This window comes from Solea senegalensis, unplaced genomic scaffold, assembly GCF_019176455.1.
Source record: "Solea senegalensis isolate Sse05_10M unplaced genomic scaffold, IFAPA_SoseM_1 scf7180000017240, whole genome shotgun sequence".
NCBI classification, from domain to species: domain Eukaryota; kingdom Metazoa; phylum Chordata; class Actinopteri; order Pleuronectiformes; family Soleidae; genus Solea; species Solea senegalensis.
In genome coordinates this window covers 180,024-197,992 of record NW_025322299.1, presented here as the reverse complement: position 1 = coordinate 197,992, position 17,969 = coordinate 180,024, and the positions used below count along the sequence as shown (strand labels likewise).

General features: G+C 41.6%; 1 protein-coding gene and 2 non-coding genes across 3 annotated transcripts; all 3 read left to right on the top strand.

Annotated features, from left to right (window-relative positions):
• The first annotated feature begins 121 nt into the window (after positions 1–121).
• trnag-ucc lies at positions 122–193 on the top strand. Its single transcript has one exon. It is a non-coding gene; the product is annotated as a tRNA-Gly (tRNA).
• A 1,910-nt stretch (positions 194–2,103) lies between these two features.
• Positions 2,104–2,175, top strand: trnag-ucc. The gene has a single exon. It is a non-coding gene; the product is annotated as a tRNA-Gly (tRNA).
• An 826-nt stretch (positions 2,176–3,001) lies between these two features.
• Positions 3,002–15,818, top strand: galnt12 (UDP-N-acetyl-alpha-D-galactosamine:polypeptide N-acetylgalactosaminyltransferase 12). Its single transcript, XM_044018463.1, has 10 exons — positions 3,002–4,127; positions 5,448–5,617; positions 6,136–6,325; positions 6,532–6,717; positions 7,092–7,209; positions 8,017–8,193; positions 10,029–10,160; positions 10,352–10,465; positions 11,087–11,242; positions 12,858–15,818. The coding sequence occupies exons 1-10, from the start codon at positions 3,739–3,741 to the stop codon at positions 12,996–12,998; spliced, it is 1,773 nt and encodes a 590-aa protein (XP_043874398.1). The 5' UTR covers positions 3,002–3,738; the 3' UTR covers positions 12,999–15,818.
• The last annotated feature ends 2,151 nt before the right edge of the window (positions 15,819–17,969 follow it).

The following is a 17,969-nucleotide window of genomic DNA, read 5'->3' as shown; positions in this document are numbered from 1 at the left end:
TGTTATTTAATGTGATTACCTTAATTGCATTGCATGATTTAATTTTATATTCATAAAACAATATAAATAAATATTATTTTAACTTGTGTGTGTGTGTGTGATAAACAGATTCACACACAAGGCGTTGGTGGTATAGTGGTGAGCATAGCTGCCTTCCAAGCAGTTGACCTGGGTTCGATTCCCAGCCAACGCATCCCTTTGGGAAAGTTATTGGGCTTGTAACGTGTCTAACAACAAAATAACATATTGTGAGTATGACTGAAATGGATGGATTCACTGACCAGTATGACCTGTGTGTGTCCCTAACTGTAGAAGATGCATCTCCTAATGTGACCTACTACATTCTGTTCATTCTGTCCATCTCCTCCATTCATTTACTCCTCCTTCCACCAGCACTGCATTGTCTATTGACCCTTTTCACCAGGAATTCTGACTGCGTTGGCCTCGCTGTGTGACATCCACTGTCCTTTAGTGCTGTGCTTGCATCGTTCCTGCTTTACATGCCAATGCCAATGATGGATAGAGTGACTTTCAGCCATGTCGTCCTTTGGTGTGTGCTGTTTTGAGACCAGAAAGGTCCAAGTGAGGCTCACAGTCTTTTTGGCCCCACCATCACACGTGGTAAATAACAAAGGCCATGCAAAGTGACACGAGGCGAGCCACGGAAAGTTAATTTTTTTAAATAAAAAAATTATTTAAATACAGCTACAGATAATTACAGCCCTAAACTGTATTGTGCTTTATCTCCCCATCAACACATTTGCACCAAATAGCTGTTGCATGGAAACTGTTATCCATGAGCCGGTCCTAAATGAAAACGCCCTCATGCATTAACGTTAACATTGTTTCTCTGACAGACACAACATGCCCAGTCAGCCGTGGTATATTACAACACACCCGCTGACTTGTTGTCTTCCCGTGTCTCTTTGTAGTTTTCACAATATGTCGACTCGATCAAACAGCACGACACTCAAATTACCTTCTTGCCTTGAATGGCCGCCTTAATTATTTAGCATTTTAATTTGCTTAAACATACATTTTGCATCCAGTTTCATCTTAGGTGTCAAGAGTTTTGATATCAGTTTCATGTGAGTGACAACGGGCCTCATGTGAAGTAAGCTCACCGAGGTAAATGATCTAAGATTCGGTCCTGGGTTTGTTTTTGTTATTTTTCCCTGAAAAATAATCCCTAATTTCTGTAAACCATTCCTATTATTTTCTGAATAATTTATCAGAAATATCTATCAGAAAATAGGAGTTGTTCAAATGTATCTTATTTATTCATCTTATTATATCTTATGGCTATTATTTTATTATAAATTGCAGTATGTATTAAGGATGCTGTTAGGGTTATTTGTGGTATCTGCTTTAAGATTAACCTGCTGCTTTATTGACATTGAACCTCATCTCCTCAAAGTTAAAAAAAATAGTACATTATATATCTCGTTTAGGTGGCTGTCCTTCAAAATAAAGGCATAAAATCATTGTAAGGTGTTTTAATACCACAGACAGGACACATTTAAATCCAAGCAAAGTTGGCACACCATTTTCTCAGTGTTAGTTTTATTCATATACAATAATATGCCTTTTTTTCCACAGACTATGGAAAAAGATTTGTGTCAAACAACTAACTACTTTACAAACTAACCATTTGGAGTAACAACATTATAGATATAGTACTTAGTTATTGGTAGCCTTAATGTCTTTCAGCCAATAAAGCATCTGTTGAGTGATCAGAGTGTTGACCCAGAGGATGGAGTGGTGGTTTAAGGGATCTGTTGCCCCCTGTCAGACATTAACCCTGCTGTCCTTCAGGGGTTAATAAATCCCATGACATCGACCTTGGATAATCTGCAGCTTTATATTCAGGCACTTGATCTTGTGCAAAGACTATGTTCCTGTAGTTGCAGTCCAGAAATGCATTTTGATTTAATTTTTTGGTATGATGTATGTGTCAATATGTTCAAAAGAAGAGCATGACAACGGAGTGCCAAGTGTTTGGTTGCCCTGGAAGTAATGTTTTTTATCAAACACACATCTTAAACGTTTAGAAATGACATGAACGTGTACACAAAGTAAATTATAAAATCATGCTCATGCAAGGCGTTGGTGGTATAGTGGTGAGCATAGCTGCCTTCCAAGCAGTTGACCTGGGTTCGATTCCCAGCCAATGCATCCTTTTGGGAAGCCCAAGAGGAAAGGTTGTGGGCTTGTAATCCCTGAGCAAGGCACCTAATCCTGGCCACAGATAAAAGCTACCTTGTGTTCAGTAATGGTGAAATGCAGTGGTCAAATTCACAGCTTCTGTGTGCGCAATAATGACAAACTCGTGCATTTTGATTTATTTAATAAGTTCAAAGGAAGAGAGTAACAAAGGAGCGCCATGAACGTGTAAATGTACACAGAAGTGAACTGATTTAGTGTGCAAACAAGGTGTTGGCAAGCCCAAAGGGAAAGGTGTTGGGTATGTAACTGGGAGGAGTCCCTGAGCAAGGCACCCAAGCCTGTCAATATTTTTACAACTTTTCCTTTTATTCCTTACTACATTTCCTCAAACTATCTTTGTTATTACCAAATAAAATCAGAAGAGTATAGTCTGTATTTATATAGAGATTTTCTAGTCTGCTTTACACTACAGTTTTGCCGTTCACCCATTCACATGCTTAAACATGGGGTTATGTGTCTTGCTTTTAAAATGTGTTTTACTTCTAAAATGTAAGTACATTTTATATCAGAAAATTACTTTTAATACTTAAGACAGTAAACGTCATATATACTTTTACTTCAGTAATATCATAAAAAGTGACTTCAACTTACTTGGACTTTTATTCAAGTATCCCTTTTGAGACCACACAGGCAGTTGCCTAGGGCGCCATCTACTGGAGGGGGTTCCACACGACTACAAAGAAAAAAGACAAAACTGCTCTTTTGACGTGTGACGTCACTTACGTCACACTACAGCAGACATGCTCATGATGCTCATTGACTAAAAAGCCCCGAACACATGACACGTTTGTGCCCCAACTGCAAACAACAGAATTCAGGGGAAAAAGAGTTGCTTTATTTTATTTTGTTTGACCCGCACAGATTTTTTACTTTGTTTACTTTATGCACCGGAAACAGAACTGTCCTCCCTCAGTCCAGCTTGACCGTGGACTAAAAAACTTCACCGACTTCTATGTGTCAGGAGGCTGCGCGTGACAGGAAATATTATTACTTAAAAACACACAAACTAAATTTGAAGTCTGTTTCGAGGCCTGTTTTGTGTGTTCTGTGTGCACAGTCTGTATCTTTTGATTTGACCTAGATGTGTTTTGAGTCGAGGGAGGCCACAGGTTTAAACGTAGCAAGCTCATCCGAGGAGATCATTTATAATCCGAGTTTGCTAATCCGTTCACACTTCTCCACGACGTCGCTGAAGAAGAAGAAGAGGAGCAGAAGTAGGAGGAGGAGGAGGAGAAGGAGGAGTGTGCTCCAGTGTTGCTGCTCCAAAGTCTATCGAAATAACATTTTGAAGAACAATTCTCCAACTGACCTGACACTCACCTCAGATCAAAGCCTCGTTAAAAGTGGATTAAAGTGAAAGTAGGCGTGATAACTTTCGAGTCGTTGCCGGCTTCACGAGGACGTGACAAGGCTGTTAAACTGGAAAGGGGACACAAGCAACGGAGGAAGTGAAGCAGTTATTCGTGGCATGAAACCTCGACCCAGCTTTACTCCAAGGCAGGAAGCGACACGATGGCAGCATGCGGAAGGAGGACTCGACCCAGGTTACTTTTCTTCCTCTTTGGTGCCACTTTGCTGGGATATCTGATATTTTTTAGACACAACTCCGAGGACTTGAACGCGGCTAGTCGACGGGGGTCCCCTGAGAGGGAGAGGGAGAGGGAGGTGGACAAGGAGGAGGTGGTGGTGGCGGGGGGGAATGAACTGCTGAAGAAGCCCGTCTACGAGAAGCCCCCCCTGGATTTAAATGCCCTGGGTGAGATGGGGAGAGCGGTCAAACTGCACCTGACGGGCGAGGAGAAAAAGAAAGAGGAGGAAAGCATCGAAAAGCACAAGGTTAACGTGTACGTCAGTGACAAAATCTCGCTTCACCGCAGGGTGCCTGTCATCTGGAACCCACTGTAAGTAACTGGTGGAGTAGGGACGTTGGTAGAAGTTTTGTGGCCCAAAACACACACACACACACACACTAAACTGTATTTATTTGTAGACTTAAAGCTGTGCTGTAGTCTAGGTAGATAAGTATAGCTAGGGCACAAAGGCAACGTTAACTTTCTAAATACTTTCTACTACTATATGCTGCTAAAGAAACTGGAATACTCAGTTGGCAGGCAGTGCATACTTTTGTTAAGTCATCAAACTGAAATAGTTTGAACTGTGAGTTCTGTCTTGTGTGCCCTCTTGGCTTAAGAATACACTTAGTCATTTATGTGTAACTTCTCGTCAGATTTATGGCTGGAGTTAAAACTGCTAATCACACTGACAGATGCTGACACAGATTCAACATGATGAATCAGCTTAACAACTATTGGCAGGGCTCCTGTTGAGGCCAAAAATGTATATGCAACAAGTGCTATGGGTGGCTGTCGACAGGCAGTCAGTCGATGACCGCCAGGACCAAGTGTCTAGAGCTGAAACATTTATTCGATTACTAAATTAATCGACAACTATTTTGATAATCGGTTTGAATATTTTCTTCATTTATTTGCTCTGGTTAACAAAGAAATCATTAAAAGTTATTCATTTTTCATTTGTGGACAAAACAAGACATTTGAGAACATCATCATTTCCAGTTTTGACGAACACCGATCAGCATTTTTTTAAGGTTTTCTGATATTTTTGGACCAATCGATTCATCGAGAAAGTAATTGATGGATTAATCGATTATGAGAATAAGCGTTAGTTGCAGCTCGACAAGTGTCATAGGCTTAATAAACTGAGGAACCGACGGTCTGCCCTTTTCCTCCTCTCCAGCTTTTCTTAAATGATGACATAGCAAATGTATAATTCACTTTATTTCCTTCAAGCACATAACAGCATTAATGTTAGGATTTGATCGCTCTGTGTTTGAAAGCGTACCACTTTACAATCATAATTACGCTCTCTGGAGCCCCGACTCCACCCACACTGCCTTACAACACCCCTGGGTGGAGTGTGTCAACTCTCACACCACAAGTAAATCATCACCCTGAAGTTAAGCTGAGAAGGAATTAACTGTGTGGTCTTATTATCATATTTGTATAACCATTTTTTATGGCAGAACTGAGTTTAAAAATCTCTTCTCCACAAGGATCTTGTCCAAGTCAGGCAGCAGCACAATTAACAGGCTTATAGACACAATAACAAATCATAGTAAAGGTTAGAGCATCTCATTTATCGAATTGAAAAATGCCCCAAAATGTATTTCATTTGTAATTAACAGCTGTAATTATCATCTACAGTTGCAATGACCTGAAGTATGACTACCGCTCTTTACCAACGACCTCCGTTGTCATCGCCTTCTACAACGAGGCATGGTCCACCCTGCTGAGGACTGTGCACAGTGTGCTCGAGACATCGCCTGACATCCTGCTGAAAGAGGTGGTCCTGGTGGACGACTACAGTGATCGAGGTACAGACACGGGGAGACGCATGAGGGAATCCAGCTACAGGAGATCATTTGCATGTTGTAGAATCACAGGGGAATCATCCACAGACTTCACTAGAATGTTTTGTGTCCTCTGTATGTATGCACAGAAATATCCAAACACCATTGTGATAAGGAGTGTCTCCAAAGTATTTTGGTTAAGTGAAGCAACGGCTGCCACTCCCACTGCTATTATATGCTGACACATTTAGGGTGTGCTTGTTGACATGTTATTTTTCTTCATGGTTTTGTGAAACATATTTGCTCAGAGCCTATATGCACTATATACAATAATTATCAATTCACTCCACGGAGTGGGAGTGAAGTATTGTTTTTGGTGGCACTGTCTATCCATCTGACTGACTGTCTGTCTATGCTTCCACCCTTGCACTTGCCAGTATGACCAACAGAGGCTGCCAGAGGCTTGTTGCGTGATTGGGATGAAGTTGGCCATCTCGGATTGCCTTGTTAATTATTTTTTCTACTTGTGTCATTTCCTGAAGAGCACCTAAAGGAGCCATTGGAAAGGTACATCTCAGGTTTGAGGAAGGTGCGCTTGATTCGCACCACCAAGCGGGAGGGGTTGGTGCGGGCCCGGTTGCTTGGGGCATCCATTACCACGGGTGACGTGCTGACTTTCCTGGATTGCCACTGCGAGTGTCATGAGGGTTGGTTAGAGCCGCTGCTCCACAGGTAAGAAAATCCTCAGCAGGAAAGGGAAGAACTGTGTCAAATTGTTGCCTTGTGGTGAGGACAGACTGTCATCGAGTAAATCTGTACAAGCCAGGTGCAGGAGTGACGGAAGACTTGATATACCCTGTACTCAGATAGACACAGACATTTGAGATTTACAAACTGCTTCCACCTTGTCAACAGCTTTTCTCTCCTTCCTTCACCAGGATCAAAGAGGAGCCTTCAGCTGTGGTGTGTCCAGTCATCGATGTGATCGAATGGAACACCCTCCAGTATTTAGGCAACGCGGGTGAACCTCAGATCGGGGGGTTTGATTGGCGGCTGGTCTTCACCTGGCATGTTGTCCCGGAGTATGAGCAGAAACGCCGTCACTCACCCACCGATGTCATCAGGTGTGTAATGTGATTATTTAACTGCATATCAGGTCTCTCTTGAATTGGGATAACCTGCTTTCAAAAAGGTTAAATAATAAAATAAAATCTTTACAATAGATGGATATATAGAGTGAGAGATGGAAACAGACAGACAGACGTTATTTATCCCACTCAAGTTTCTTGCAGGACATGGAAATAGAAAACACAGTAGATGACAAAAGAGATATAAAATGTATAGACATTTTACAGAATATGTCTGATAAAGCAGTAGAAGATGGATGGATGTCTTACCGCTACTAAACCACACACAGATAAATACACCTGTCTTATCCAAATGTGTTCTTTTATGAACGTGAGGGCTAATTACTGTGTGAACATGTTTTTCTCCTCAGGTCTCCTACGATGGCAGGTGGTTTATTTGCTGTAAGCAAGAACTACTTCCATTACCTGGGAACATATGACACCGGGATGGAGGTGTGGGGAGGAGAAAACCTGGAGTTTTCCTTCAGAGTAAGAAATGATGTTCATTTAGTGTATGTAAATGTTCCAACCCTCCAGCTGTGTGACAAAAATACACAAAGCACATACTGCCTCCACATGGACATGAAAGATGTGTGGCTTTAACATGAAGCTACAGTGCACGGCATGGGAAAGGCAGTCGTATCTGGTTTATATTTAATAAATGAGGCTTCCTCATTCGCTGTCAAAAGCTGAACCAGTGAAATAGGCCTTTTGTTGCTGTGAAAAAGTTGAATATAAATTTTCTTTGGGAAGGACTCAAAGGCTAGAGTCTGATTTATGTCTAGTTTTGCCCATTGTATTTGAATCAACAATTACCATCATGGCAAATTTATAAGTGACCAGCCTTGGCAAATGTACTGTATTTGTCAGTTCTGCTTATTGTGATGCCTTAGCATTCTGTAGGTGGTTGCAAAATCTGATTTTTTATATACATCTATATATATATATATATATATATACACACACACACACACATATATACACATTTTGTTACGATTTGCTATTTTCTCATTCATAGGCACTCTCAGTTCACATGGAGTGACTTCTTGTATTAAACTGTATGTGGATAAGACCACATATACCTTCTTCTACCTATAGAATTTATCACGTGTAGGGACGTTGTTGTTTTTGACAGCGCCTTGGTCTTCATAAGTTAAAATGTAATTAGTTGAAAATATTTACACTAGCCCCACCCGACCAACCGTTTTATCGCCACCCCATTCGACTACAAGAGGCCTGCATTGTGTTGCCTGATGAAATGGATGAGTCATAACCAAATCCTCTTGGTGATGTTAGATTTGGCAGTGTGGAGGCAGCCTGGAGGTCCACCCATGCTCCCACGTGGGCCATATTTTCCCCAACAAGGCCCCGTATTCACGGAACAAAGCCCTGGCAAACAGCGTGAGAGCGGCTGAGGTCTGGATGGATGAATACAAAGAGATCTACTACCATAGAAACCCCCACGCACGACTGGTGAGTCTGCAGAGATTCTTTACCAAGTCAATGTTTGAATGACTTGAATGCGTTTTGTATTTATGGAACATCGTGAAACAGTATATTTTCGGTAACTGGCATCATCACATCAGCGATCTGACTGATTGACGGCTTGATTTCACCGGTGACACACATTTGCATTCATGGAGTGAACACAAACTACACAAGCACACGCGGCACTCCCGCTGTGGCGTGAAAGCTCCCCTGATTAGGTGACACTTGGGATACATGAGCGGCAGACACCCGAGGTGGCAGCGCTGTCAGGGCGTTACGGCGTGTGATTACCACCTTTCCATGTCACCTACCTGTCCTGTCCTTGACAAGGTGAGAGTCGTGCCATCCCATAGTTGCCCTGGCTTTGTATGCATGCGTGCCTGCATGTGAGTCAGTGTGTCACATTGTAGTTAAGAGGAGAGGCTCTCTAAACACAGATCAGGTAGCCTTTCCAACATTTCTCTATGTTAAATCTTTTAACTCCAACACAAACTCAGGACACAGAAGCCTCCACAGAGGTGGTGATTAATCTTTAGTCTTTTATAATCTTTGTTTTCAGATACCTAACTTCCATCTAACCTGCGTTGTTGATAGATCATGACATAACTGGTTACACAATAATGTAGTTCTTTTAATCTGGAAATAGCTGTTTATGTGGTTTTACCACTGCCTGGTACTTTACTAATTGAGAATTCTGCCCTTCTATGTACTAGTGATGTTCGATATCACCGATTTCCTTTCCGATCCGTAAAATTCAGGCTGGTATTGGCGATACCGATCCGTTTATTTCTTTTAAACTAGGAAGTAGCCTATATTCAGGTAGCGGCCTATATTGAGGTATCTTTATATCAGTATTGATCCGCACATCACTACATATGTATGCTATATCACATTGGCGTCTAGTTGCTTCCTCAGATTTGTTTTTCAGTGACCGTTACTGGTCACTGAATTAGGCCTGATTAGGCCCCAATTAGAGTTACTGTCATCCACCCTCGACCTGAATCAAAGTGGATCCACTCTCTAGCTCTTTATTTGTTCTGTTGGTGTCTAAAGTGCCCGTGCAAAGGTGTTTTTGCAGTGTACTCACCTTGATCCACAAGTCTTTGAATAGGATTTAGAACTGGTTTACTGTGTGTCAATTGCAATATAATGTCAACAGCACTGTAGGTGGTGCTATTGTATACCATTTCAGCACAATAAGCTCATCATCTGACACTGCAGCGTATGTGTACACATAGCTTTTTATATATATATATATATATATATAGACCCGGGTTTGAGCCCCGGTTGGAACAAGGGCCTTTCTGCATGGAGTTTGCATGTTCTCCCCGTGCGTGGGTTCTCTCCGGGTTCTCCGGCCTCCTCCCACAGTCCAAAAACATGCAATGTGGGGATTAGGTAAATTGGACACTCTAAATTGACCGTAGGAGGAGAGTGTGAGAGTGTATGTATGTATGTATGTGTATATATATATATATATATATATATATATATATATATATATATATATATATATGTATATGTATGTATGTATATGTATATGTATATGTATATGTATATATATATATATATATATATATATATATATATATATATATATATATATATATATGTATATATATATATATATATATTTAGACACTCATTCACTCATTAGTTCCATACATATTACGACCTGGCCAGGGTGTACGCCGACCCTCATGTGGAGGATAAAGCGGTAGAAGATGGATGAATGAATGAATGAATGAATGAATGAATGCGCTCCATATCACATCACTTGCTGCCTTGAAACTATCATTTGTGCTATTTTTGTTTTCTAGGAGGCCTTTGGAGATGTGTCAGAGCGGAGAAAGCTTAGAGAGAAACTAGGCTGTAAGACCTTCAGGTGGTTTCTGGATAATATATACCCTGAAATTAACATTCCATCAGATCGGCCTGGCATGTTCGGAATGGTGAGAATGCCTCACTTTTTTGTCAGATTCAAGTTAAATTATGAATTAATGCTGACTTTGATTTCCTTTCTACCTCACAGTTGTTTGAAAGACTGTGAGCGAGCGCTCGCTCCCTCTCTCTCTCTCTCTCTGTATAAAAAAAACACTCTCTTTTGATATGACTTTGCTTTTTGCTTTGCTCCTTTATATAGCTTAAAAACCGGGGTAAGGTCAACTACTGCTTTGACTACAATCCTGGAGATGAACACATTGTGGTGGGCAAAAAGATCATCCTCTACCCGTGTCACGGCATGGGTCAGAACCAGGTACTGGACTTTGGTCTTTGACATGTAATAGCGGGTGTTTTAAACTGATCACAAAACAGTATACACAACCAGAATAGTGTGCACTTGTATGATGTCTATAGTACATAATAATTAACAATTTCTCATAGCACAATTTTACTTGAACTTTACCTCAAGAATTTAATTCATTAATTAATCAAGTTAAGGATCTTATCTTTGTAGACTAGGCCCACAAAAAAATACTGCATTTTGGCCTTGTTGATTTATCTTTTATCCTTCGTGATTTACAGTAGCTAAGGAAACACTGTGAAAGTTACCACTGTTATTCCTGCAACCGTCTGTGTGAGGTCTCTTGCTGCTTGTCTTATTCCCTCTCAATAACACATACACAAAAGACAAACACTTTTATTTATTATTATGAAAAGATGTGAAGTGGTTTGGATTCGACAGATAAAAGACAAAGGAAAAGTGGTGGATATTGTCTCGATTGTGTCGAACCATTCTAGGAGGAGGAAGAGCACTTACTCACAAATAATACTTCAATAAAAAGGAACATTACATTTTACACGTTACACTAAAAGTCACACAGGTTGCATGAAAAGATGAACACTGAAGCTCAGCCACCGCTGTCTCCTCCCACAGTTCTTTGAATACTCGACCGACGGCGAGATCCGATATAGCACAAGGGAGCCTGGTGGATGTGTTGTGGGGGACAACATCAGCACCTACCTGACTGTCCAGCTGTGCAAGAAACGAAACCAACCCGTACCCGTTGATCAGAAATTTGTCCTCCGAGAGGTAATGCGTCTATTTTCAGTTTAATTTTCTGTGTCCACTCTTAACTAACATAACAGCTAACATAAGACTTTCTGATGCCATCGGGAGGCAGGGGAATCATTTGACCCAATCTAGACCAGGGTGAAATAGTATATACATTATTTCTGAGTGTCTCACTATTAAATAGGCTTGTTGCAGTACATATTATCTATTAATTTGGAAGACACTGTATACACAGGGGAATTATATAATGTAAAATACATACTTTAGGCATGTCTAAAGTCTGGCACGTGGGCTAATCACGTCCCTCGGTGAGATTTTGGACGGCCTGCAGCTTTGGTTTCATAATGTATTATTTATGGCCAAGGAAGTACTTGGACAAAAAAATCGACCTTGGTCACACGGCACCCCCTTTAGCTCAGCTGGTAAGGAGTTTTGAGTCTAGACAGCTATACGCACTCATCTCATAATACTACTATACTTTTTTCATTTTTTCACTCCTGTGTGGCTTAGGTTTGGTTACATTTCCAATTAAAAAATGATAATTGTGACAATGAAAATTAATTTGTTTGTCAATGCTACTGTCTGAAGTGACCATTGGCCCCCGGAAATCTTCACGTTATCAAGTGTGGCCCTTGTGACCCCTAGTTTACTTCAATTCTATAAATATTTGATTGTGAACTGAATCGTGACGTGTCTGCTAGGACCAAAATCTTATTTATACTAACTTGTGAGGCAATATACTGTATGCTCAACATGACTTCATATTACAGAGTCATGTCAGGCACATTTCCTCGCAAGCGCCGAGCTCCAGATGTTGAGGACCAGTGCGGCTAATACTAAACTGTAAATCCCAGAGCAACATCCAGCTGGGTATCCATCACACAGTGCCTGAACTCGCTTAGCATGTGTTCAGCGGAGACACCATCTAAATGTAAATGTAGTCGGTAAAGACTGAATGGACGTAGAAGAGCAGGGGAGCTCAACAATGAAGGGAGGGAGGTGTGGAACTGGAGAGAACTAACGAAAACTGGACGGAATAGAAAATAAAGAGCTACAGTAGCAGCTACTTGTTAACCCTTTAACACCGAGTGTGTCACAGACGACATGCTAGTGCACTTTGCATTACCGTAAGTACATAGCAGTTTGTGCTATGGGGAAAAATTCCAACGCTTTCTGAAAAGCTGAGACGTCAAAGTGGTTATTACGGTAATTTCACTCGCGCTGTTGCAAGAAGCCAGAAAACCAGTGTCTCTGTCACCAGAGTTTCCATTTCATTGGCTGTTTTTGGACATTGAGACAAAAACCTCAAACAAATGTTACTTAAAATATGTTTTATATTGTTCAAATTGAACAATACTACAGTGTTTTGAATAAAACCTTTTGTTTTTCTTCATTTTAAATCGTTAATACAGTATTTTAACATGCAGTAAATCGTAAATAACTGCCAGATATTGAAAGTTATTCTGGAAAAATGGGCAAAAGCACTTACTCACAGGACACTTTCTGTCCCTTTTAATGTTTCAAGTAAGCAAAAAACCATTTTGAGACTTAGGTGTTTAAAGGATTAAGATGTGACTAATATGTTCACATTTTATATTTCTCTGTTCATATTGTCACACCTGGCTGTTTTCAGGACGGGACTCTGTACCATGTGGCGAGCCAGAAGTGTGTTCACGCACTAGACAAGGATAAAGACAGCGGGAGTGGAGCCCCATCGCTCCAGCCGTGCTCTGACAACCTTCGCCAAAAGTGGTTCTTTGAGGAGAAAGCATAAAAGCTTTGACGGCGAATGTATGTACACATGATGTCATTTCAGGACCAACACACTGTGGTGGGATATCAATGAACTGTGTTGTTTTTTTTGCGGAAATGCGTGCCTTGCTCTGAAAAGGAGCCTAAAGGAGGAAAGCGAAAGTGCTCCCTTCCAAACTTCATCTTTTGCACAATCTCCTGCCAGCTGGATTTAACTGATCTATAGGAAAATATAATGTACATGTAGGGAAAAAGAAAATCTTGGTTGCTGTTGCTGGGAGACAGGAACCTGCTGGAATATGAAATGTGTTTCTAATCAAGGGGGTGTTTGAGAATGGGTGATGAGCTACAGAAAGTCCTTTTATTCATCTAATTTACTTTCTTTTCCTTTACTCTCCTGTGCTGGTGAACTCTTGCAGAATGAGACCAACATGGATAAGCTCTGACACATGTGTGCTTTCATTGAAATAACTACTTAATACCTCTCTCATCACATCCAGAGCCTGTTAGGAGTTAGTGGCAGACATGACTGTGATTTCTTCATGACGCCAGTTATTTCCATCTTATCCTGTAGAGGGCGCCAAAGCGCCTTGTTGCATTCTATTTTATTCACCTGTGCTTTTTTTTTGTTTGTCAGGAGAAAAGTAGATCAAAAGGTATTTTGAGAACTTTTTTAGGACATTTGAGTGCATGTTTAGATCACAGGCGTTATGCAAACTATTTGTTATTTAAAAAAAAAAAAAAACATCCAGCATATTGTACTTTGCCATTGCATCTTAGATCTATAGCTACTTTTTTATGGGTTTAATTCATGTTGTGTAAAGTCTCTTTGTTTTAAATTATTTATTTTGCGGACGACACAGAAGGACTGTCATGTCGTAGCGTCGCTCGCCGCCGGTGATGCATCAGTGTGAATGTTCGTTCAACGCTGGCGAGTGCAAATGCATAAACACTGATGTCTGATGTAACACAGATTTGGGTCTTCGCCCTCATCTTCCTCGTCTGCGTGGAACCTATTGGAAGTGCCTAGTGTAAAAAGCCCATGATTCAATCGTATGACATCGCTTCACCGTGACAGAATCACGAGAACTGCTCTTGAAGGGAATATTATTTGTCACAAATGGGGTTTAAGTTGAGATCTACAGTACACACACACACGCATGTGCACCTGCTGAGGAGCGAGGAGGCGTTCCCATGAGTAAACGTATACACTCGGTGGGTTGTACTGATTTGTGCACTCTGACTCTGTTTCCATTCGTCACAATTGGACAAGCATAGATTCCTCTGTCCCCAGCTGTGGTCACTCGTGAGACTGTCCCTCAGGCGATGCGGAGGGACTGTGGGGAAACACGGCGGAGGAAGAGACAGTTGTTGGTGTCTCCAGAGTCCCGGGATGGCAGATGGCTTTCTGATTGATTTTCTGGTTCTCTCCCAATTCTTTATCACCACCTCTGTGATTCTGTCTCGCTCTGTGTTTGAGGTGTGCAGTGGAGGACTTATCTCTTGGACAGTTTCCAGCCAAATCCTCCTCAGAAGAGCACTTTGAGGTTTGAATTATGAACTAAAGTCACCGATTGTACAGTTTTTAACAGTAGAAGGAGATAGTGGAGGCGTGACCTCTGTTTCCATGTTACCATTAACCTTCAGAGGCCATTGACCCACGAGTCTCAAAGGACCGCTGTTGGGAATTGATGTTATGGCGTGGTCGTGCTAAATTAGGTATTACTCACAATACGGCAAATGTGAGATGGAGAAATACCATTGAGAGTGGAATAGGAAGCCCTTACTTTGCCATGTATGATGAATGTACAGTAATGTGAATAACATCAACACCTGATCACTCACAATGAACATGGGTTTACACTTTTATCACAGTGGGAAAGAGCTGCTCTGAGCAGGACGAAGCCATGAAATACATTCCAAGCACGTCGCAGTATGGATTAAATCCTCAGGTCAAAGTTCCACACTGGGCTTTCGCCGGCATTACGTGCAGTTTACGGTTGTGGAGAGAGGAAAGCTTGGTTACAAACAGATGAGAGGGAAGATTATGGTCAGCTTTACATAGGAAGGGGCGTGTGGCATCTGTCTGTAAACCCAAAAAGGGGCCAGGTGGGGACAAAGCTCGATTGTGGCCCTAATAGAAGTAAATAATATGCACTGAGTGTCCGGGAAAGTCCTGATAGTCCCAGGCAATCCTGCAAACTCTTGAACTCTTCATTATCTTTCCATGATTCAGGACTCCGTGTCATCCGTGGAGGCTGAGTTTCAGCAGGAGCAGGTGAAATGGCTGTTTGAATACAGTGCTCATGCTTTATGCATCAAACACTTGTAACTTGAAGTGACAGCTTTTCCATTTTTTTTTTTCTTGCGTCTTAAGCCTGTGAAGGCAGTAAAAATATTCCATCTCATTATACAAAAAGGTTATTTATTGTTCACTGTGACCATCTGTTTTTCCAGACATGTCCTACATACGGGACGGGGGACGGGGGGCATTATATTGTATGCTAATTTGATATTCTACAGGCAGCTGCAATAAAATTCACATTCGCCAGAAGGGGGGTCGTATATCTGGCAGGTTGTAAGGGGCTTTTATGTCTCTCTTTGTCGTAAAGAGCGCTGATATTCTTGGGGTTCTGACAGGACAGAGCGGTGCTGTTTTGTACCTAATTCTGTGTCACAAATCCCAGCGGAAGTTGTTAAAAATGCACAGATATTAATGCTGGAATTCAAGAAAATGTCAGGTGTTGATAACTCTGGTGGTCTGGTATTGTTAGAGGAAAATAAATAATGTAACATAACCTCATTTTTGTATTGGTGGATCCAATAAATGGACTATATCTGATATCGGCATGATCGTTGAAACGCATAAATACTGTTGTAATGTTCAATTGTATGTCCTCACAATGTGCATTTGAATGTGACGGTGATGTGAATCGAGATGCTTTTTGGCGAAATGAGAGTAGAAGAATGGAGAGGTTCCCCGACCATGTCTGATTATTTAGATTCCCAGCTGATGAATGAGGCGGTGGTTAATCTGTGACAATGCTCTGCTCTTTTGTTTTCATAGTAATAGCGCTTCGCTTTCTACCGAAGGCACGGAGATGGCGTACATCGGTTAGGTTGGTACTAAAAAGTTTTTTGTGTACACATGTTCAACTGCATTTTAAAAGCTAATATTTAATTAACCTATTACATATCATATTCTACAAACTGAAGAAAACACCCGTGTTTCCACACAGAACTGCACAAATATCACACATTGGTAATCATTTTAAATACGTTATTCAAATGAATAATAATGAGAATAATTATGATAAAAATGAGCATTCCCTCAGCAATTGCAATTAGATATTTATACAAAATCGTTCGGTGCCGGGTGTTGGTGTCAGAGTTTTTCAGGAAATGCTGATCTATTGAGAGTTTTCACGCACTATAACCTCTAAGGCAGTGTTTCTCAATAGTGGTCCTCGGGGAACCCACTGCCCTGCATGTTGGTTCCCTGCTCCAACACTTAGCAGGTCCAGGGTTTATTGAGATGGTCCAAGGAGTAGAAAAAGCAGTTCTTGGGGCAAAAATCCTTGCTAATGCCAGAGTTAAGAGGCAAACTGGTTCCAAATGATAGAGACACGACAGTCACTTGCCACTACTGTATGAAAAGGATGTTCTCTGACACGTCATCAAACCTTGAAGCAGCAGAAGATGACCACACTGGATTCCATTCATATCCTTTTATGAAGTGTCCTGTGTCCTCCTATTGTTTTTGATACCATTTATATGAACCCTACACGTTTTTTAAAGACCTACAGAAGGTGCAATCCCAGTGTGTGCTTCACTGCCAATAATAACACTGAGGGATATTTTTACCCCGTTGACGTCACTGCATGAGACGAGCTATTCTCCGTCTTGCACAGGATGCTGTGATGGAGACATTTTTGACAGGAATCTGCATAGACGCTGCTCAAAGTGTCTGTACAGATTTTTGGCGAGTAGCAGTGCTGCAGAAGGACTGTGGCGATACTGCTGTCTGCTGCACCCTCAAGCCTTTCACTGCATCCCCCGTGAAAACAGTGCAAAGAAATGTCCCAACGTTCAGCCCATGTGTCCAGTGAAACACAAGAGATGAAACCAGTATTTATGCATCTTTACATGTGGCACACTTCATATGTGTCTGTAATGATGATGCCAAACAAGTCTCTGGAGGTGCTTCGACGTCAGTTGCCAGGGAGTGACGGGAACCATGGGAGCACACGCGTAAGCACCAGCAAAGGGACGCCGTCTCCGCTCTCCGTGTTGGTTTAGTTTGTGTCGTCCCCAATACCCAGCACAGCTTAGGAGACGGAGCTGCTGGCTGCATACATTAGATGACACACTTTCAGGAGGGACTCCAGACGTTGCAGCAAACATGTGAGGCCTAGTTACAGAGGCGGCGCTGCGTTTCCTGTGCGAACCTTTTCCATGCGGTCTCTCTCGGGGTGGCAAATTTGTTTAAACAACCGTAACCAATGATTGCACAGTTCATCAGTCATGTCTGAGCAAATTACTACAGTTTTATTTGTGCGTCATTTCTGTTTGGCAGAGCTCATCAATTTAAAGGTGGGGTGGGTGAGCATTTTGTACTGTATTGCTTAAAATCCTCTTCACAACCCCATTGTAACCAATTCGTTAATGCATTGAAAGGCCTGTAAGAACAACATCCAATCATATTGAACGGCCCGAATGAAATAATTGGATCTCTGTGCACTAATCGCGCATGCTCAGACGATCACACCAGGGCTGATGCTAGCTTGCTAAATCCAACAAAATGGTTGTAGCAATGTTATGACAGAAAAAGGTGCCAACAACAGGTGTCGGTCGGAAAAGAAAGAGTTTTTGGGAAAGCTACTGCCAAGAAAAAGGCTGATGAAGACCACACTCCAAGACCAGAGTGAACAGCGCTGCTGCGTTTGAGCGGTGGTGACAACTGAAAGTCCAGCTGGTGACGTGGTGCACAGGT